A 22,600-nucleotide genomic window follows, 5' to 3' on the forward strand; every position below is an offset into this window, starting at 1 on the left:
ATATCTAGTCACTTATGATGGAGCATGATAATGTGAGAAAAAGAATGTATATATGTATGTGTGACTTGCTGTGAAAGAGGAGAAACTGATAGAACACTGTAAACCAGCTATAATGGAAAAAAATAAAAATTATTAAAAATTAAAAACAAACAAATAGGACATCTATACAGGAGAATATTAAAAATCTTTAAAAGAAAGAGGAGGATCATTCTGAACTGAAATTAAAAAGTAGCCAAGATATATTAAGCTATAAAATTGTGACATAATGCATATTGTATAATTCCATCTGTAGGGGAAAAAAAGCCATAATCTATACTAATATCTAGAAGGGTGCATTAGAATTGTTAAAACTGGGACCAAGGAGTCAGGGTGTAAGTTTTTTAATTTCTAAGCTATGGCATAGTTTGACTTTTCTTCTTTTTAAATCCACGATCAATGTTAATGCTTTAAAAATCATTAGAAAAATAAATAAAACTGAAATACAGCACAAGAACACACAAAAATGCTTGTATGTTGCCTTTGGAATCATAAATTCTGAGTGCTTTTTTCCCCCATAATTTTATAATAAACACTCGCTGATTTCTGATAAGAAAAAAACTTTTTTTTTTTTTTTTTCTTTTTAGGGCTGCACCTGCGGCATATGGAAGTTCCCCAGGCTAGGGGCTGAATCGGAGCTACAGCCTACACCACAGCCACAGCAATGCAGGATCTGAACCACATTTGCAACCTATACCACAGCTCACGGCAACGCCAGATCCCTGACCCACTTGATCAAGGCCAGGGATTGAACCTGCATCCTCATGGATACTAGTCAGGTTCTTAACCAGTTGAGCCACAATGGGAATTCCAGAAAAAAAAAAAAAAAAAGCTATTTAAAAAAAAATGAGATCTGATATAGATTCACATTTCCCTAGAATTTTCCTGGGCATGAATACTTGCTTTGTACTATGTTAACTTTGAAGAACTTTCAGGATCATTCATTAAGTACATATTTACATTTATATAATCATATACACATACCTATGTGTATATATCACAGCGAGTTAACAGAGAATGGCTAGCTGGGACCTTTCAATGTTTAAATGTTGGGAGTTGGCCAACAGGTGCACAATCGAGATCTTCACCGGTCAAGAGGCAGGTGCTTCCATGACACAGAGCCCGCCCTGGTCATTCTGTCACAGATGACGTGGGAGATGGGAGAAGAGCTAACAAGAGCTGGAGATGCTGCGTTTTTAAGAAGAGCCCACCAGCCACCTGCCTCTTCCACGTGAATCCCAGCTGGATCGCCTCTGCAGCTTGTACAGTGAGGCTGAGGGCCCTGCCAGCACCCAGAGAAAGGCCACAAAGGAATCTGAGAGAGGAAAAACTTTGTTCATTTAAAGTTCTTCCCAAATTAAATGCATCCGCTGCTGGCTGCGGTGTTCAATGTTTCATTTCTAACTTGCCATCCCTCCTGGCATTCTGTACTCCACAGAGAATGTGGAACAAGGCAGCTTTTGTCTTTTCAAAAGGCCCAGATACTTCTATGCTACTTGCTTCTTTTCTCACTTTTATTTCAACCAGTAATGTTAGCTTTATGCCGGAAAGTCAACATGGTTATGGCGAGGGAAGAAGGAATAGATCAGGAAAATACTTATGGTTAAACATACCTGAGGCGGGACCAGAAAACATTCAAAACACATGTTCTTCTAATTCCTCGTTCAGAGTTGTGTGAGGCAGAGAATAAAGGCTCTGCTGTTTTAAACGGAACATAGGCAGGCCCCCTCCCCCCGGCCGCTTGGGTCAATGCAGTCAGTCAACAAATATTTATTGAGTACCTACTGCATACAAGGCCCTGTGCCAAGGGCCAGGGACACAAAGGTAAACAAGAATTGGCCCCAGTATTCACGGTGAAGGACGTGTGCTGCAGGAAACAGAGGCGAGGCCGAGAGACAGAGATAGAGAGAGCGAGAGACTGAGAGATGGAGAGAGATGGAAACTTTCAGAGAAACAGAGAGACAGAGACAGAGTGAAAGGGGGAGACAGAGACTCAGAGAGAGAGAGAGAGATGGAAATAGAGAGACAGAAGCAGAGAGAGGAAGGGAGGAAGAAAGAGAGAGAGAGAGGGAGACAGAGAGACAGAGAGAGAGCAGAGTAGGCTTGGGGGAGACACTAAGCCAGCAGCCTGGTGGAGGCAGTGGCACTGGGACCTTGCCCACAGGCCATTGGGAGTTTTCCCAAGTGTGATGGAAACCACTGAAGATGCGTCTCAGCAGGGGCACAAAATCATCTAACATGTAAGAGACGCAGAGCAGTCAAACTCTCCGGGGCTGGTGGCCAAAGGCCGGGGTGATCCGGCAGCAGGGCTGAGTGTCAAATCATTTGGGAAGATGGAGAAGTGCCCGAGCTGGATATTGGGGGTGGCCCAGCAACGTGAATGTCCTCAGTGCCACTGGCTGTTCACTGAAAAACGGTTAGATGGTAGGTTTTATGCTACGTCTCTCTGACCACAATAAAAACGCAAAAACTAAATTCATCCAGTTGGCTCTGCCCACTCCACGGAGCTTGCAAAGACGAAGGGAAAGAGACGAGCGGGAGACTCTACTTGCAGGGGTGCCAGGTAAAATCAAAGGGACAGCTCTGCTCACAAGTTATTTGAGGGGTGTCCAAAATCCAAATGTCTGCCTCTGGCAGCACCAGTCCAGAGGCCCCTGCCATCGCCAGATGGGAACTGATGGGGGGAGGGGGGCAGGAGATACATTTTGGAAAAAGAACAAGAGGGTTTGCTCAAGCAGATGCCCGCTGCCCAGGGTGGGGAGGCTGGCTGCGCCCTCCGGGTTGGGCTGTGCGGGGGCCCTGGGGGGTTGGAGGCTTGAGACCACCTGGGAAAGGCTCTGGGCTTGGGGAGGGGGCGAGGCCGGGGAGCGATGGAGGCTGACCTGGCCTGGCTGACCTCCAGCAGCCCCGTGGTCACCATGGCGTCCCTCAGGCCCTTGGACAGGACCCCAGGCTGACTGCCAGCGAAGGGGTCAGAGGCGAGGTCCCAGGGAGGCAGAAGCACAGCGCCCCATCACGAGGGCCACTGAGTCGGGGCTCCGCTGTGCTGCGTGGAGACAGCAAACCTGTCCCTGGTGAAACCCCACCCTGACCTCAGAGTGAATGCTGGGGACAACAAACTGCTCTTAAATTGGGGAGGGGGCTGCGTTTGACAACTCAGTTTCAAAGAAGCATTACTCTGGATTTTTATGAAACCCTCCAGCGATGTAACACAAACGTCCTAAAGCATGTGTTCCCGGGACAGGGGAAAAAACTTTTTCCAAGGGAAGCCTACAAAACCTTGGTTTTAAAAGATCCAGCACTTAAAGGTCACCTGAAGCTATTTTATTTCTTTTTTTTTTCCTGCATAGGAAAAAAAAAATCAACATGAACCTGCTTTTATTTATTTATTTATTTAGCTATTTCTTGGGCCTCTCCCGCTGCACATGGAGGTTCCTAGGCTAGGGGTTGAATCGGAGCTGTAGCCACCGGCCTACGCCAGAGCCACAGCAATGCGGGATCCGAGCCGCGTCTGCAACCTACACCACAGCTCACGGCAACACCTAACCCACTGAGCAAGGGCAGGGACTGAACCTGCAACCTCATGGTTCCTAGTCAGATTCGTTAACCACTGCGCCACGATGGGAACTCCTGAACCTGCTTTTAAAAACAAGGGCCCAACAATTCCATTCAAGTAATAACAGAAATAGGTGGTCTGGGGGAGCCTGGAGGGAGAGGCGGAGGCGGAGAGAAGGAGGAGGAAGAGCAGCGGGGTTGGTTGGGAGACAAAAAAGGGTTCCAGAAACGCGGCGGGAAGAGGAGGACCCGGAACAGGACCTGGTGGCCAAGTTCCCAGGGCTCCCTTGTTGCAAAACCGTTTCTCTGTCTGCTCAGGCCCCTGCCTCCTCCTTGAGCGCCGTCCCCCAGGACCACGTCCCTCGTCCCGAGGCTGGCTCACCCTGGTCCCTCTCCGCCCTTTGCCAGGGGCTGCCCTGGGCCCTCTTCCGCCCCCTCACCACCCCCACCCCATCAACACCCCTGAAGGCACCATTCACAGGGTCGCCTCTAGAACTTTCTCCAGTTCACAGCTCTCTTCCAAGCTCAGACACTGCACTAAAGCACCAGAGCAACTGGGTGTCCTCGGATGCTGCAGCCCACACAGCAGAACCAACGTCATCGGCCCACACCCCGTGCCCCCCAAATCCAGTGCCCATGGTGCCAACTGCTCAGCTGCCCATCCAGACACCGGTGTTGCCTTTGCCTTCTGCTTCTGCACCCCATGATGCGGGAGCTCATCTGCTCAACGCACCCTCCCTCCCGGGACCATGGCTCCTCTGCACGTCTGCACACGCGGCCTGGGCAATGCTGGACGTGCGGGTTTCCTGGCCCCTCATCCCCACCTGGACGCTCTTGTGCGCCCTCGCTGGCCCTCAGGAACAAGGAGTCAGCTTCGCCAAGCGCCGGCCCTGATGCTCGGCTGGCGCTCACCTGGTCCTGGGCCGCTGGTTTTCCTCTCCAGACTCCACATGAACGCCCTCTGAGCTCAGGCTCCCAGACCAAGGCACACTTGGGCTTTTGGGGGACAAGGATGGGATGAGGCCAGGAGCCTAGAAATCTAACTCGGACAGAAAAATTTCAGGATGAGTCCTGCCCACGTCCGGTTTCCCTTTAAAGATGAGCTTGGACTGGAACCCAGACAGGCCCCTTCCTCTTCCATCCCCCTTTCCTCGCCTCTGGTTTAGAAAGCAAAACAACAACAAGTCAAACAAAACCAAACCTTCGGAGCAGAAGAGCAGAGCGCCCTGTGGTTCCTATAGTGAGCACCTGGGGGTGTCGGAGGCCTCCGGGGAGGTCCGAGTGCAGGTTACAATAAAGACAAGCAGCACCCACGGTTCCTCAAGCTAAAAGAGAATGCAGAGCAAAACTGGAACTCCCGAGAGACTGCTGGGTGTAATCATTTTTTGCTTTTCTCAAATACATCTTTGTCTGTCTGCAAAACAGTTAACTGCCCCTCCTACATAACCCATAACCTGTAACCTGTAAATGAGTAGACAGTACTCATCTTTCTCAGTATGCCTGTCCTACTTCCTTGTACCCCGCTTCCCTGAGCCCTTATTCACCAAGTGCCCTCAGCCGGGGAAAGCCAGCTGCCTGCTTAGGACAAGATCCCCTGAAATGTCCCCCTGCAGCCCCCATCGAGTGCCTCATACACACTGTTAAATCTAAGCCCCGGGTAATGAACCCTGATAGCTCCCAAACCACGCTGCTTTGATTCTAGCCTTGCCGGCTTCCAGGGTGAGTATCTGAAGGGGAAATTTTTTGGTGACTTATAGTCGTCCTGGCCAGAAATTACCGCCCCCGGATGAAATCCCACCCAGAGAAGAGGCAGGTCTGGCACGTCAACCAGAAATCCCAACACCTCCCCTCTTGGTTAGCCCAAAGCTATTGGTGCTGAAAAGTCCCCCAATCAAAATGAAAACAGGAATTAACTTTCTGCCTTATTTGCTGTTAGACAACCCTTCACAGTTCCTCTGCTTAAATATGCTAAACACCCCAACTACCTACCAGAAAAAAAAAAAAAGTTCCCGTTTTACACCATTTTTAAATGACAGTTTCCTCTTTCAGCTTTTCCAGAAGGAAACTGCATCTGATCCAGTTTTGCGCTCTGACAGTCACTCTCCTTTCATGGGTCCAGTTTGTACGTTTTCACAGCTACAGCTGAAGCCTGACGAGAACCACCTGTGTCTATAAGATCTTTTATTTGGGGAAAGGCGTCTAAGCAAGGGCTCTCAGTGACACACACTGGGGGACTGACTGACACAGGCTGGTGGCCCGGTGACCCCTTCAGCCAGGGTGGCACGTGCTCAGGTAACTCTGTGGCATTAATTATCTCAGAGTGCTGGGTGTCTCCGCCCGGAGGAGGCTCTTGTGTTGGAAAGAAGGTCTGAGCAGGGGCCTCCCTGGAGTCCTGTGGGAGAATCCCCGAGTAAGGAGGGGAGATGAACCGAGACGGGCGAAGGGACCTGGATTCTTGGATGAAACGCAAACCAGTCTGTCTCCTGACGTTTCCACTTGCCCCTGCATCCGAGTCAACATCTCAATGTAATTCTTCCCCCAGTTTAAGCAAACTGTGATGACACTCCTTTTTTTTTTTTTGTCTTTTTGCCTTTTCTAGGGCCACTCCCACGGCATATGGAGGTTCCCAGGCTAGGGGTCTAATTGGAGCAGCAACCACCAGCCTACGCCAGAGCCACAGCAACACGGGATCTGAGCCGCGTCCGCGACCCACACCACAGCCCACGGCAATGCTGGATCCCCAACCCACTGAGCAAGGCCAGGGATCGAACCTGCAACCCCATGGTTCCTAGACGGACTCGTCAACCACTGCGCTACGACGGGAACTCCCATAATGACATTCTTGATTAACGGTTAATACTAATAAAGGTTTCAAATATCGTGCAGTTGCTTCGTTATATTATATGCAGGTGGGGAGGGGCAGAGGGAAGCCCTGGGTTGGACAATGAGATCCTAACTTGCCTTCTAGATTCTTTACAAAGAGATCGAGTGAGGAGACTGGCTCCTTGGCGACTACTCTAGAAGCTTCCCCAGAACGGCTCCCTCCAGACACTTCAGACCAAACCGACCACCAACACACTGGTCAGTTCCAACTTCAAGTCTTACAAAGGGTCTGGATGTTTCCTCAGGCAGTAGATGCTGTCATCGGAAGCTCTAATGTCAAAGGTCTTTGATTCAACAGGCTGAGACTCACATGATCATAGACTCAGGTATCCTCCCTGCCTTGTTTTCCCAATTTCCAACTTAAACGCTGCTTGAAGTTTAACACCAGGAAGTAAAATGTATCTTGAGAAAGATCTACATCTTGGCGATAGAGGTTTTTTTGGGGAAAAAAAAACCCACTAAAGATATTAATTCTGATAATCCATGAAAGGGGAAAATGCATATCAGCACAGTGTCAGGTGCAAAATGATCCAGGGGCGACTCTGACCATGGAATGACTGTGGATGCAGAGGAAAGACCCAGTTATCTAGGATCAGAAGACCCAGAATGGAGCCCAACCATTCTACCTACTAGTCTACAACTTTGGACAAGCCCAAGGTCACCCCTTCATCTGTAAAACATATTAAATATCAACATAAATACTTTCAAAGTTGTTGGGTTCAAATAAGATGATGGAGGCAGGGATGCTTTATCAACTAGGAGTTAAATTACTTGTTGCTATGTAGCTATAGCCACAACTTTGTCCTGTTTTTATTGTAGTTTTGCTCACCCATAATAGTTTGACTTTTGGTAATTTTTTGCACTTCAGGGATCGTGCCTCCAAAGACCAAGAAATGGTTCGATTGCCTCGGCCTGAATTACAAGATGATTTATCTGACCTGACGATGTATTGCAACTGGACGTCTCCCTTCCTTCCTTTGGCTCCCTGTTTGACAAGTCGCAGTTGTCAAATGACTCCACCCCCGCCTCTGCTGAGGGAATTCCCACAGATTTCACTCCCTCCTCCTTCCAAGTTCATTTTTCTTCTCTTACAAGAGGCAAGGGTCAGAAGGAATCTGGTACCATCTCTCTGCTTTGAAAGCATTGTGGACTGGAGGCGGGCACCTGTCATCTGCGCCCACAGGGACGGAATTGTGAGCCACCACAGCTGCTGACCCTCAACGCCCCCTGAAGGAAGCTCCTGGTGAAGACCAGGAGAGAGGCGCTTTGTGCTCCGGAAAAACTGGCACAACAGGTCTTCAGATACTTAGATATTTTCAGGAGAAGATTTTATGAGCCCAATTCTTATATCTTCTTGTATCTAGAAAAGCACTGAAATCCTTCACAGTGATGTCTGCTCCCTGTGACTAGCAGTGACCTTCACATGACCAGCAACGACCTTCCATAAAAGTGGGTGCTTGGTTGCCTGTACCTCCCCTTCCCTAAAAACCGCATGTAACAAAAACACAATGAAACAAAACAAAAACAAAAGACAAACAAATCACATAGATACTGGCCTTCCCCTGCCTCTCTGCAGCAGTTTCGAAGAGAGATCTCAGAAATGCGGCCTCCTGGGCTCTAGTCCTCATTTTGAGCCAAATAAAACTTAACTCTGAACTTTTATTTATTTTATTTTTTTTTTGTCTTTTTTCTTTTTTTTTTTTTTTTTTTTGTCTTTCTAGGCCTGCACGCATGGCATATGGAGGTTCCCAGGCTAGGGGTCCAATCGGAGCTGTAGCCACTGGCCTACACCACAGCCACAGCAACGCCAGATCCGAGCCGCATCTACGACCTACACCACAGCTCACGGCAACCCCGGATCCTTAACCCACTGAGCGAGGCCAGGGATTGAACCCGCGTCCTCATGGATGCTAGTCGGGTTCGTTAACTGCTGCGCCACAAAGGGAACTCCTGAACTTTTAGGTTGTGCATGTTTTTCAAGTCAACCATATCAAACTTCCTTTGCAAAGGGGTCATTTTCCTACTTCAGCACAAAAAGCACAAGATGGATTCATTTGATACAAGAATAAAAGCCCTGGATAACTCTGATTTCATTGGGATTTCTTCATCCCCATGAAGAGATGAGCAAAGTGGAGGGGGTGCTGGGAAATGGACAGGGGAGTGTGGGCTATGCCTGGACCACCCTAGACAGAGGTGATGGAATCAGCTCTTCAGGCAGGGAGAGGCTCTCACGTGCCCTCCCCCACTTCCCCTGGGGGTGCTGGGGAAAAAGAAGGGCATGGGGCATGGGGAAGCAGGCGTGGAGAGAGGGGGGAAGAGGCCGGAAGAGAGTCCGGGCACAGCCCCAAAGCTGCCCCTCGCCGCCTGCCCTTGTTCTTCGGGGGCTGGGAGTAAGTCAACGGCTTTATTTCTCCTCTCAGTCTCCCATTGCAAAAACCTGCTGACTTTAACTGTATCCTCTGTGAACCCTCAATTTCCCAAATCTCGGAGGCCATGGACAATGCTGATGGAAGAAAGAAAGTATAAACACGGGAGTTCCCGAGGTGGCTCAGCGTTAACGCACTCGCCTAGTCTCCAAGCGGATGTGGGTTCGAGCCCTGGCCTCACTCGGTGGGGTAAGGATCTGGCGTGGCTGTGGCTGTGGTGTAGGTCAGCACCTGCAGCTCCGATTCACCCCCTAGCCTGGGAACTTCTATATGCTGCAGATGCATTTGGAGTGGATAAGCAATGAGATCCTGCTGGCTAGCACAGGGAACTGTATCTAATCACTTGTGATGGAACATGATAGAGGATAAGGTGAAAAAACCCAGTTATGTATGTATAACTGGGTCACATGGTGATAATGCGGAAAAAAAAAGAATGCATATACGTTTATAACTGGGTCACTTTGCTGTATAGCAGAAACGGACAGAACACTGTAAATCGACTATAATAAAAAGTTAAATGTACTTTACAGCTTAGTAATTGTTGGAGCCAAAGCCCCACGTGGATGGACACAGCTCCTCTTCTGCATTACCATATCTCCACCCTGTAGTCAGGTGGAAGAAGGGGCAGGAAAGGCTGGATCATAGGTACCCGGGTCCTGTACTGCCTTGAGCCAGCTTTAGTACTATTTACTCTTGAGTTCTTCACTATGAGAGAGATGTTCATTCCTGGCCCAGGAGGGAGAGGAAACGGAGAAAAAATGCAGAGCTGACTTTCTTTGCACAGAGATGATTTCAGAAAAGTACATGAAGGAAGAGGAGGAGGCGTGAGTGAGGTGGTCAGTCCCCAGCCATCGAGGGACCGACAGCATCACTGCAGGCGGGGCCCAGGTGTGGTATATGATGTCAGCCAGACTGAGGTGGCCTAGCCCCATCCTCATGGCCAAGGTGCAAACCCCTCCCAGAGCATCAATATTATAAAACGAAGAGTGGGGAGCAGATGAAACAGATGACAATTAAGGGACCACAGAAGGGCTCACGAGGGCCCCCTGAAGGGAAGGGCTGGCGAAGGGTCTGGAAGAGATTTGTGGGGAACCAGGATGGACTCACAGAGGTCAAGAGAGTTAGTTTCATGCGGAGCCCTTGCCTGGGGCCTCCTGGGTGGTGCTGAGTCCCCCACGGACCCTTCACACGCCTGCTCTTAAACTAGACGTTGTACCTGGGGGTCACCGCTAGGGAAGCAAGCCTGAGACAGGTAGGCGTGAACTGGGCTCTGCTCACTGGCCTAGGTGGTGGTGGCCATGGTGGCCTCCATTGCCCCAGGCCCTCCTGGAACCTACAGCCTGAATGTCACGCTCAGGGCCAGGTTCTGTGATAACTTACTTTGCAATCTACAAAGGTTTAGAGAGCAATCTTTCCCCCCCAAATTGTTTTTGTTAGAAAAAATTAACCTTTGAAGTAATGGCAATAATTTAAAAGTTAAAGAATAGATACAGAGGTCTTGACTTGGACCTTAAAAACTCTGAAATGTCAAGATAAGCTATCAAGCTCATCTTGAAAAGACAAGCTATCAAGCTATCTAAAACCAAATGCAAAATACACGGGAGACAAAATAAAGTCCTGCCCAGGAGCAGTGTCTGGTGCCATGTGCTCATCTCCACGCCACAGAACAGCAGCCACAGTCAGACCCTGGGACGGAGACGGGGACGGCCACGCTGGCCTCCAGGTGGCATGCCCACTTTCCCACATCCCCATAGCCCCCTGGGACAAGCCTTGAGGACTCCCCCCATGCCCTCATCTACGTGGGGATGTCCAGATCACCAGCCCTCGTGGCCTCTCCTTGCTGCACGGTGATGGTTTTCAAACTGTGGGCCTGGAACCCTGAGGGTCCCCCAGAGCCTCTTGGCGGGGGGCGTAGGGAGTTTGAGGAGAGGCCCCAAAGCTGGGGATGCTTCCCCAGGCCCCTCATGCAGCTCTGCTTCTCTCCACGCTGGATCTCAGGGTCAGAGCTGTCCTCTGATTGGCTGCTCAGATACGAAACCCACCCAGCTCCCCAGACCCAGGGACAAGGTGACGACCTCCCCGCCATGGGGCCATCGCCCCCAGGACCCCTCACCATCCAGAGCAGGCCCAGAAGCCCGGGTCCATGTCCCCCCATTTAGACCTAACCTCAAACAACATCCCCTTAAAGGAGAAGAAACCGATCCCATTTGACAGGTGAATAAACTAACCCAAGAGGCAAAGCCCTCTTGACAGTGGTGACTGAGTGGCAGAGCCACAGTGCAAACTCCAGTCCAGACGCTAGACTCTGGCTCTGCCCATAGCATTCAGCTGCTCAGGATGTGTGTCTTGAACCTTTCCTCCTAGAAGCACCTTACACGGGGATTAATTCCTTTGGTCTCAATTACCCAACTTTTTTTTTTTTGTCTTTTTAGGGCTGCACTTGTGGCGTATGGAAATTCCCAGACTAGGGTTTCAAATCGGAGCTGCCAGATCCTTAATCCACTGAATGAAGCCAGGGATCGAACCTACATCCTCATGGATACTAGTTGGGTTCCTAACCTACTGAGCCACAATGGGAGCTCTTTAACTCCCCAGCTTTTCAAAGAGGGTCTGAGGCAGAAATGGGAGTGGGAAGTGAAGACCATAACGTCCCCGTTCCCCAGAACGTCCAGAAGTCTCTCGTGCTACTTTGGGCTTAGGGTGGGTGGCCTTCCCAACACAACCGCCCGGGACCAATACTGAGAAACGAGCAAATGGCCACAGACTAACAGGCGCAATGAAACTATTAAGCTGTGGCCGGCACCATTCACACGTCGTAACCGGCACAGTGCCCGCTACGGGTAACTTCCCTCTCCTCCTAAAGATACTTCAGAAAACATGGTTGCAACTTTCAGGCTCACACCAGAAATACAATGAATGACTATTTCTTAGAATCCTAAAGACCCATCCAATGAGATGGAGTGATGGAGCAGAGTAGGAAGGCAGAAGGGCGCTCTGTTCCCAGAGCTTGGAGGACTGAAAAGCATCAGTATTTAAATTACACCCCACTGCATCACTTAAAAGAGGCTGGGCCTGCACCGTGCAGAGCTGCTTCTCCAAAATGCAGCGCAAAGCGGTCCGTTCAGTTCAGCGGCTGGGTTCCTTCCGGTCTCTGGGCAGAAATGAGGACGCAATAAAGAGGCGGATCCGGGTCCAAGATGATGGCGTCTAAGCCAACCCTTGACACTGCACATGCATTCCAGGGGAAACACCCATCACTGCCTCCAAGGACCTGTCCCGTGGTGGGTCCTTCTGTCCTCACCCCACTGGAACGCCCTCAACACAAAGGCCTCTCCCTGGAGTCGGCGTCACCCAGGTCTGAACCAGGAGGTTAAAGCACGCAGACGGCGCACCCGCTTTGTCCTACGTCACCTGAGCGGAGAAGTCAATCAGCTTCGGAAGCAGCACTTTGCCCCCTTCGTCGCTCTTCAGGAAGTCCAGCAAGCTGCCTGTGGGTGGAGGAGGAGCAAGTCAGCACAGTGCAAACACACAAGGAAAAATCCAAACAAAATGCACACGATCGTTGCTACTGGTAGAGTGTGTGGGGGGAGACCCACACACAATTGTAGTTCTGCATGGTCACAGTGCCTTCTCCCGACATCGGTCACACTCCTCCAACCTGTCACCTCTGACTTCTGTGAAGTGGGCATGAGCTCCAAATAAGAAAGAGTGACTACAGAGCATGTGGTACACCTTTTGCAGCCCCCACTGACAGGGCTTCTCTGGGACAGACACCAGCCGGTCCTCCCAGCGGGCTGGCCTGCCCGCAGCAGGCCCTGGGCTGGGCTACTCCCCTCCATGTCCAGCACTCTCTCAGCCCATGACCCAGGCGCCCTGTGAGTATCTGATGAACCAGCTTGCTTTGGAAGACAGTCCTGCCTGAGGGGGAGTGTGCCCACAAGCAGAGTCTCCTGCTTCCTGTGGCTTGCTCTCTGCCACGTGACCTGCTTTTCCCCCTGGAACTTACAGTGCCAACCTGAGGGTGGCCTTGGGCAGGTCCCAGGAGCTCTGCCAAAGTCCACGTGGGACAGATTTAAAGCAGGTGCCAGGCCTCTGGCTGGGAGTCGGGGCTCAGTTAATGATGCTCACTGCCTCATCCACAAAACCCAACACAGACCCATGGCACCTGGCCTGAGATTGCTGGAAAGATGAGGTGAGGTTGCCCAGCAAAGGCATCAAGAACAGCCTAGCACATAGTAATTGCTCCATGAAAGGTGGGCACTGTTGTCAAGAGAAACTCACATTGACACTGACGATCAAGAATACTCCTAGTTAATTAATCCAGTAAGTATTTACTGAGCTCCTGCTTAAATATCTGATCCTGAGCCTAGTATGTGGGCTATAGCAACCTAAGCCACAGGTGATAGGGATTTAAAAAAAAAAAAAAAAAATGTTCTTTTTTGGAAGGACCCTGAGGGACTCATATTCTGAAATATTAACACATATGAAATAAGAAAATATAATAACCCTCTTTCTAATCTATTCGGCTATGACATCACACTGTAATCTCCATTCTGCATGAGCTAATCATTAAGGCTGGATTATGGCTTACATTTCTTTTCCTCCTTCGCTCCTCCTGAAGATTCTTTAGGAATCACTTGGCAGTTTCTTAGTGTCTCTACTGAACTGGAGGAGGAAGGAGAAAGGGCGATACACACAAAGGGTATCTTTTATCTCAAGCTGACAACTGTGGGAGAAAACATGGTTGCTTGTGAAAGCTCTTCAGGGGTCCAGTGATTGCACAGGAATTTAACCCTGACAGGTATTTAAAAATATTAACATTTTGAAGTGACACTCTGAGCACTTAGATAATGCTAGAGGGAAAAGGAACTGGTTTTGAAATAGTGAGAATTCACATTTTGAACCCCTGACACTAATAGTCTTATTTAAAATCTATATTTATTGATGGATAGACAAATATTCCTGGGGGCTTCTAGATCTGGGGTGCTACTCTTGGGGCCAGTATGGCTACGGAACTAGGAAACTACACATTAATTTTATAACAGATGATGTCCAGCGCGGTGGTTTATGAACAGGCTTCGAGTTCCTGCGTTTTCCGCCGTTTCGGTAGCGAGTGTGCTATTACACAGTTGAAATGATCTGGGTATTCTCTGAACACTCAGGCTTTATCCCTTGTGAGGTGGGGCGTCGCGAGCGCAGGTGCAGGACTCACCCTTGGCCATGTACTCGGTGATGATGTAGATGGGCTCCTCCTTGGTGACCACGGCGTACAGCCTCACCAGCTTGTCGTGCTGCAGAGTCTTCATGAGGTTGGCCTCCTCCAGGAACGCCTGCACCGACATCGTGCCTGGCTTCAGGGTTTTCACAGCCACTTTGGTGCTATTGTTGTAGTAACCTGGGAAGAAACAAAGCAAGAAGGCCATGCTTTATCAAACCCCAAATCCAAACCCTTCATGCAGACTTAGAAGAAAGTTTAGTTACAGATGGAAAAAGCTGCTCTACACTCTTTAGTGTTAACATGATCTAAAATGCTATCTAGGTAAGATTGGGGAGGCTGAGTAAAGGATAGATGGGATTCTGTGTACTATCTTTACCAAAAAAACCCTAAAATTATTCTGAAATCACAAGATTTTTAAGAGTTTCCGCTGTGGCACAGCAGGTCAAGAATCTGGCAGTGTAGGTTGCAGCTGTGGCTCAGATTCAATCCCTGGCCTGGGAACTTCCATATGATGCAGGGGCGGCCATTAAAAAAAAAAATTATAAAACAACAGTGAAAGAAAACTCCATATGCTTTCTACCATTTTCTCTAGTTAATTAGATTTTCTCTATTCAATAAAATGTTCTTTATCCAAGGGCAAAAAGCACCCCCACACCATGACGCTATATATTCTTACAGATACCAACACTGACAATGGTCTGGAAGAAAATCCCACTGTCTCCAATGGTGAGATTATAGGTGATTTTCATTTTGTTCACTGTACCTTTAACCCTTTACCAAAGTTATTAAAAGGATACGTATTTTTATAATCAGAAAAAACAAGCTTTGCACTTGAAAGAAATTATTTACTAATGTTAAGGTACAAACAATATCCTAGAGGCAAATAAGCATTCCCTAGCTTTCCAAAAGAACCGGATGGCTGGTTCTGTGTGAATGGAGGAGGCTGTGCTGATGCTGTGTCCGGGGACCACTGCTCGCTGCACCCCGCCCCCACCCAGCAGATGCAGCAGAAGCACATCAGAGAAGACGCCCGTCTGGCTCGGCTGACTGCAGCATCTCCCACACCTTCTTCGGCACAGAACACTTTTTCCAGCACTGTGTCACAGCCCACGGAACGCACTTTGGGAAACACTGCCTCCGTGTTACAGTGCCCGAAGGCACCGCTTTTCTGGGTCCCGCTTCAGTGATGTGCTCACGTGGGACGTTGATTTTCTCCAGGAAAGCCTTTTCTCAGTGGTTTGGAAAGCGGAAGTACAGAAAATTCCATGCCCCATTCCTTCTGTTTCCACAGTTCTCTTGGAAGTGCCAAAAAAAAAAAAAAAAAAAAAAAAAAAAGGGCGGGAGGAGGGCATGGCAGCTGGTCACCACCACGAGCCACCACCGACAGTTCCCTCTTCCTGGTGCGTTTCAGCTCGACAGCACCAGCCCCAAGAAGGATGCTAGTCTCAGGAAGGGTGACGAGTGTCCATCCCCTTGTGTAGGTCACAATTCTCTGTATGCACAGCTTGTGCTCAGTGAAAACCGACAACGATGGTCTCTGGGTGGTAGAATTTGGGGTGGCTTTTACTTTCTTTTGTTCTTTTCTATTTTGCTTACATTTGTGAATGAGTATATATTGTTTGTTTGTTTATGAAAGGAATGAGTTTTAAAAAGAAAAGAAAGCATGTTTCTATTTCCACATCTTCCATTGGGCAAGAAAAAGTACTAGTTAACAGCTAATAATCAACTCTGGTTAATTTTTCTTCTAATCATGAATACTAGTTTTTCTTTTAAAACTTTTCCTTTTCTGTTCCCGTTTGATTTGTATTTAGTAGAAGCTTTCCATGCCCTCCAGAAAAATGAAGACCACAGTATATAAAATAAAGGGTGAGAGCATTTGGCTATGGAAGTAATGGAAAGGTGACAAAGTACTGTCTGGGGAAGACGCATGCACACACATGTTCATTGCAGCTCTATTCACAATAGCCAAGACATGGAAACAACCCAAATGTCCACCAACAGACGACTGGATTAGGAAGATGTGGTATATATACACAATGGAATACTACTCAGCCATAAAAAAGAACAAAATGATGCCATGTGCAGCAACATGGATGGAACTAGAGACTCTCATCCTGAGTGAAGTAAGTCAGAAAGAGAAAGACAAATACCATGTGATATCACTTATATCTGGAATCCGATATAAGGCACAAATGAACCTTTCTACAGAAAAGAAAATCATGGACTTGCAGAACAGACTTGTGGTTGCCAAGGGGGAGGGGGAGGGAGTGGGGTGGTTGGGAGCTTGGGGTTAATAGATACAAATTATTGCTTTTGGAATGGACTAGCAAAGAGATCCTGCTGTGTAGCACTGGGAACTATATCTAGTCACTTATGATGGAGCATGATAATGTGAGAAAATAGTATGTGTACATGTATGTGTAACTGGGTCACCATGCTGTAGAGTAGAAAAAAAAATTGTATTGGGGAAATAACTATTAAAAAAATTACCATCCGGGGTCATTTTCAAAAGCCACAACCTACACAAAACAAAGGAGTCATGAATATATTAAATCGACTTTCCCTCTAGATGCATCACTACAAACAATATAACCTTTCCTATGGCTCTTAAGAGTGAATTTAGGAGTTCTGTGGTGGAGTTCGTTAAGGATCCAGAGTTGTAACTGCAGCAGCTTGGGTCACTGCTGTAGTGTGGGTTCAGTCCCTGGTCCAGGAACTTCCACATGCTGCAGGTGAGGCCAAAACATTTAAATTCCACCAACTGAAGTCCTTTAATATTACATTTGGATCAAGAAGTTTCCATTGTAAATCTGAAAGTTCATCAGTTGCTTTAGTCTATCCGTGGCAGCACATAGAAAGGCAAAAACAAAACAAAACCAAAAAAAACCTCCTTTGAAGGAGTTCCCGTTGTGGCTCAGCAGTAACAAACCTGACTAGTATCCATGAGGACGCAGGTTCGAATCCTGGCCTCGCTCAGTGGGTTAAGTATCTGGCATTGCTGTGAGCTGTGGTGTAGGTTGCAGATGCGGCTCGGATCTGGTGTTGCTGTGGCTGTGACGTAAAAGAAAGTACACCTCCTTTGATACGTACACCCAGCAAAGGACTAGTGTCCAGAATATATAAAGAATTCCTACAAATAGGTAAGAAAAATAGCCAAGGGCTTGGAAGGGCCTATTAAAATAAGGAAATTCTCATGACTAATAAACTTGTGAAAGAAACACAATCTTATCAGTAATTAGGGAAATGTAAATAAAGCCACAGGGAGAAACCACCACCCAGCCAGACAAAAATGGCAAAGCCTGACAATCCTGGGAGCTTGGCAGGGACCCGAGCAGCTCCTGCAGCCTTTCCTGGGCTCCTTCTGCGCATCACTGAAAGTCAGTAGCAAAGCTTCTGTCTTCAACAATAACTTCAAGGGCCCCCGGCTGGATGTTGACAGAGCAGGCTCCTTTCCAGTGCAGTCATCTCAAGGGACCACCCACAGGGGCTGTGCCACCCGGAGCCCACCTCCACCCAGGTACCTCTGTTATCAGGTAAGGCAACACTGCAAAGGCTCAAACCCCGCCTGTGAAAGTGGAACCTGGACAAGTGCTTTGGAAACGAAGCCGGCAGCCTTTAGCAAAGCTGAACATCCATACACCTGTGTTCCTGCAATCCAGTCCTGGTCACCTAGGGAGGCTCTTGTGTCCCTGCTCCAAGCAGCACAGGGTGTTCACGGAAGCCTTGCTCAAAACGCAGGGACGATGCCGAGGCCATCAATAAATACTAAGAAAGAGGTAGGATTCCTTCACATAAAGTTCACGCTGAAACTACAGATTCTCCTACTAAGTGCATAAGTCAGAAAGAGAAAGACAAATACCATATGATATCATTTGTATGTGGCACAAATGGAAGTTTGTGTTGTGGCTCAGTGGTAATGAGCCCGGCTAGTATGCATGAGGGTTTGATCTCTAGCCTTGCTCAGTGGGTAAAGGATCTGGCATTGCCGTGAGCTGTGGTGTAGGTTGCAGATGCGGCTCAGATCCCGCATTGCTGTGGCAGTGGTGTAGGCCAGAAGCTATAGCTCCGAATCAACTCCTAGCCTGGAAACCTCCACATGCCGCGGGAGAGGCCCTAAAAATATATATGTTTATATATTTTTATATTTAAAAACATATATACATTATATATATATAATGAAATATATATGGCACAAATGAACCTATCCTTAAAATAGAAACAGATCATGGACATGGAGCACAGGCTTGGGGTTGCCAGGGGGAGGGGGAGGGAGTGGGATGGACGGGGAGTTTGGGGTGAGTAGATGCAAATGATGACATTGAGAATGGATAAGCAATGAGGTCCAGCTGTACAGCACAGGGAACTATGTCCAGCCTCTTGGGAGAAACCATGATGGAAGATTATGCAGGAAAGGGAATGTGTATATATATATATATATATATATATATATATATATATATATGCGACTGGGTCACTTTGCTGTACTGTAGAAATTACCAGAACAGGGAGTTCCCTTCGTGGTGCAGTGGTTAACCAATCCGACTAGGAACCATGAGGTTGCGGGTTTGGTCCCTGCCCTTGCTCAGTGGGTTAAAGATCCGGTGTTGCCGTGAGCTGTGGTGTAGGTTGCAAACACAGCTCGGATCCCGCGTTGCTGTGGCTGTGGCATAGGCCAGTGGCTACAGCTCCGATTAGACCCCTAGCCTGGGAACCTCCATATGCCGTGGGAGCAGCCCTAGAAAAGGCAAAAAGACAAAAAAAAAAAAGAAGAAAGAAAGAAAGAAATTGCCAGAACATTGTGAATCAACTATACTCTAATAAAAATAAATAAAGTTCGAAACTAGGCAAAGGGCAACTGTACTGTGTGGGGGTGCACACACCTCCACTTGCAAAAGTAGCAGAACTATAAAGCAAAGTCAGGAAACCATCACAAAAGTCAGACCAGCAGCTGCCTTCGGGGGACAGGCGGCTTGTGGTCGCAGGGGCTAAGTGGGGGCTTCTGGGTGCGATCTCAGCGGCTACCACCCAAGTTTTCATGTAATTAGCTGTGAAATCGAGCAGGCGTATGGGCTGCACTCCTCCGTCTGCTTGTTACAGCGCATGGCCACAAAAGAGAAACCAAGCTCTTCTCAAATTAAAAGCCATGGCACGCACGGAGACCCTCCCAGAACCTCAAGTTATGGATAAAGAATGAAGAAAAAATTGCTTTCCAAGCATGGGGGAAGAATTGTCAGGAAATGTTGCAGCTGCTAAAGATATTAAACATGCTGATAAGGCGCCTGGAAGGAGCAGTGAGTAAAACAGCTGTGTCAAACTGGCTCCAGAAAGGCTGCAGTTTCCGCTCAGTGGTCTTAGGGCCGTGACATCTGAACGACAGGGTAGGTTTCCCTTTGCACTAAAGGCATGATTTTTATTTTATTTTTAATTTTGTTTTCTTTTTTATGGCCACACCTGTGGCATATAGAAGTTCCCAGGCTAGGGGTCAAATCAGAGTTGCAGCTACCGGCCTACACCACAACCACAGCAACACCAGATCCAAGCCACGTCTGAGACCTACACCGAAGCTCATGGCAACACCAGATCCTTTAATCCACTGAGCAAGACTAAGGATCGAACCTGCATCCTCACAGACACTAAGTTGGGTCCTTAATGCACTGAGCCACAATAGGAACTTCCAAGGCATGATTTTATTCAGCACTTAGGATCCAGCTTCTTAGATACCCCCAGGGGTGGAGGTATCTCACTCAGCCACAGAGATTTGGTCTTACAGTGGAAACAGGACTTTTAAAAAAATCTTTCGAAGGTAGTAAATGATTTCTTGCGGGTGCTGCTCTGCCCCAGGTCAAGAAAGCTGACATGACAATGTGAGAAAACTCCACGTGTGACCAACTTGCTGAAAAGCGCATAAGAGCACAAAACGGAGGGGAGCTTTACAGAAAAAGGCACATCGTTGATTTTAGACGGTGGCTGGTGATTTGTTTCAGTACAGAGGCTCCCGTGAAAACTTATAAGGCAAAATTCCACGGCGAGTAGGTTTCCTCTCTTTCACAAAGTCTCTTCAGAGACCAGGAGGCAACAGGAAACATCTCCCTTCGTGTCCCTGACAGGTCAGTTCCCTTGGCACCCAGCGGCCCACGGAGGCAAATGTGTCACCAAGCCAGATGTCAGGAGGATCACACGGACAAGAGGAAACAGCTTGAGGGAGAAATTCCTCTGTCTTTTATCCCCTCCCACTGCTCCCCCCAGGACAGGCCACTTCCTAGTATTTGTCCACTGTGCTTCAGACCAACAAAAATCCAGACCACAAGGTATGACCAGGGTCTGGGAGCCATTTCTCACGCTTCACGAAAAGATTCACTCACTTGGCTGACAAGGATATACCTTTTAATTCATTGTCCTTTTTCTACCAATGAGAGAAGCTAGTGAGCTTATCCCTCAGAAAGTAAAAACCTAAATTCTGGTGGCGCTCAATGGCACAAACCTGGCCCCTAAACCACTGAACTGAGGCAGGGCTCAGTCAGGGGGAGACACACACAGGAAAGACCTCCTCTGACCTGACCTGCACCACGTCAGCCACCACCATTCTTTGGGCTTCGTGCCCAGCATCCCTCTGCGAAATGCATTCAACACACTGAAAGATTTCAACAGCTAAGGAAGAGCTTCCTGGCTGGCAGCCAGGTTCACAGACCCGTATTTGCGAAAGATCCCAGATCGAAATGTTCTATTTTGTTCCCTTTCTTTCTTTTCCTTCCTTCCTTCCCTCCCTCCCTCCCTCTCTTTCTTCTTTTCTTTCTTTAATACAAAACTAGAAGGAGGCAAGCACAAGCAAAAAGCAAACAACTTTCAATATCAATATCCCAGCAGTGATTTTATATCCCAGGTTTGCAACGTGTTACCACTGGGGAAGTTGAGTAAAAGCTACATGGGGTCTCCCTGGGTTATTTTGCTGATTTCTACGACAGTATTATTAAAATATAATTCCTATACTATATTATTGTCTCCCTTGAAGTATATAATCCATTGGCTTTTCTATATTTATATTTGTGGGACCATCCCTGCCATCAATAACTGGAGTGTTTTCATGGCCCCCAAGGAAACCCCATACCCATTAACAGTCCCATCCTGCTCCCCCTTCTGCTAAAGCAGCGGCAACAGGAGAGGATGGGCAAAGCTGTGATGCCAGGGGCTGAGATTTTAGAGGGCAAACCTCTCTCACAGACCCCTGGCTGGGGACATGACACGACCACGAGGAGGCAGAGGCTGAAGAGCCTAGTTTGTGCTCTGCTGGGGCCAAACAGTTTCCAAAAGCCATTTACCCTTTCTCTTTAGAAATCACGACTGTTCTCACTCACGCAAAGCTGGCGTGGAGACTGTGATCCAAGAAAAAGAGCTGTTAGAAATTCTTATTCCAGGGGTTTCCATTGTAGATCAGTGGGTTAAGAACCCGATATTGTCTCTGTGAGGATGTGGGTTCGATCCCTGGCCTTGCTTAGTGGCTTAAGGATCTGGTGTTGCCATAGTCTATGGCGTAGGTTGCAGATATGCTCGGATCCAGCTTTGCTGTGGCTGTGGTGTAGACCTGCAGCTCCCCTTGGACCCCTGGCCCGGAAACTTCCATATGCCGAAGTGCAGCTGGAAAAAGAAAAAAAAAAAAATCTTATTACAAAGGGAAAGGAATTCACGTTCACTATAAAAAAAACCTTAGAAAAGACAGGTGGGTAAAAAGAATTCCCTGGGGGAAGCCACTGCTGGAATTTCGGTGAACTTCTTGCCAGCCTGAGATGGCAGCATTTAATAATAAGGAATGCTTCACTGATGATGGAACTTTGAGCATCTTGAGAAAGTTTCTTGGTGAGAAACCACAGTATATGTGAGGCTCTCTCTTCAGCTCCCTAGTAAGGATGGTCCTAGCCCAGGGCCACCCTTCCCTGAAATGCAAGCATGTTCCGGTACTTATTTCACGGGTGTATCCAGAGAGTCTGGTGATGAGAGAATCGTGGAAGAGAAGACAGAACCACCAGCATAAATGCCACTGCCCACTTCCTGATAAACATTCCTCCTGAAAGAGAGTTACCAAGTCACAGGAAGAGGTAGAATCTAATCTCGTGGGTGTTGTAGGTGAGTCCTTGGCACCAGGTGGACAAAAGGAAACAAAAGTAGCCATACTTCTGAGAAAACGGACAGAAACGGCTGGAGTTCTTGCGTCTCCCACCATCACCTCCAGAGGGGACTCTGTCTCCCACACACTCACCCATCCAGACTTCCCCGAACTGCCCAGCGCCGAGCCTCTTCACCAGCTTAATGGACTCCCGGGGGATCTCCCACGCATCTTTGTCCCATGGCTTCTGTGGTTTGGGGCTAATGCACGCCTTCTCCAATCTTCTGCACAAGCCATCCGACTGCTCTGATTTGAAGGAGAGAGTAAACGCGGAAAAGGTGATCCTTTGCATTTTACCAGCATCTGCAGAGACGTCTGGACGAT

At 48.3% G+C, this 22,600-nt stretch overlaps 1 protein-coding gene across 10 annotated transcripts in view; it reads right to left on the bottom strand.

Moving 5' to 3' along the window:
* LYN (LYN proto-oncogene, Src family tyrosine kinase) overlaps positions 1-22,600 on the bottom strand; it is a 108,046-nt gene that overhangs the window by 22,329 nt on the left and 63,117 nt on the right. For all 10 annotated transcript variants that reach the window (XM_021089363.2, XM_021089358.2, XM_021089361.2 and 7 more), the window contains exons 8-10: positions 22,370-22,522; positions 14,113-14,295; positions 12,312-12,388 (exon numbers count right to left, since the gene is read on the bottom strand). In XM_021089363.2, the coding sequence (XP_020945022.1) occupies positions 12,312-12,388; positions 14,113-14,295; positions 22,370-22,522 (413 nt within the window). The remainder of the gene's footprint in view (positions 1-12,311; positions 12,389-14,112; positions 14,296-22,369; positions 22,523-22,600) is intronic.

This window comes from Sus scrofa, chromosome 4 (assembly GCF_054392235.1).
Source record: "Sus scrofa isolate SSC_HxYL_T2T_F1_AM1 chromosome 4, Sscrofa_HxYL_maternal_Yorkshire_Landrace_v2.0, whole genome shotgun sequence".
Classification (NCBI taxonomy): Eukaryota; Metazoa; Chordata; class Mammalia; order Artiodactyla; family Suidae; genus Sus; species Sus scrofa.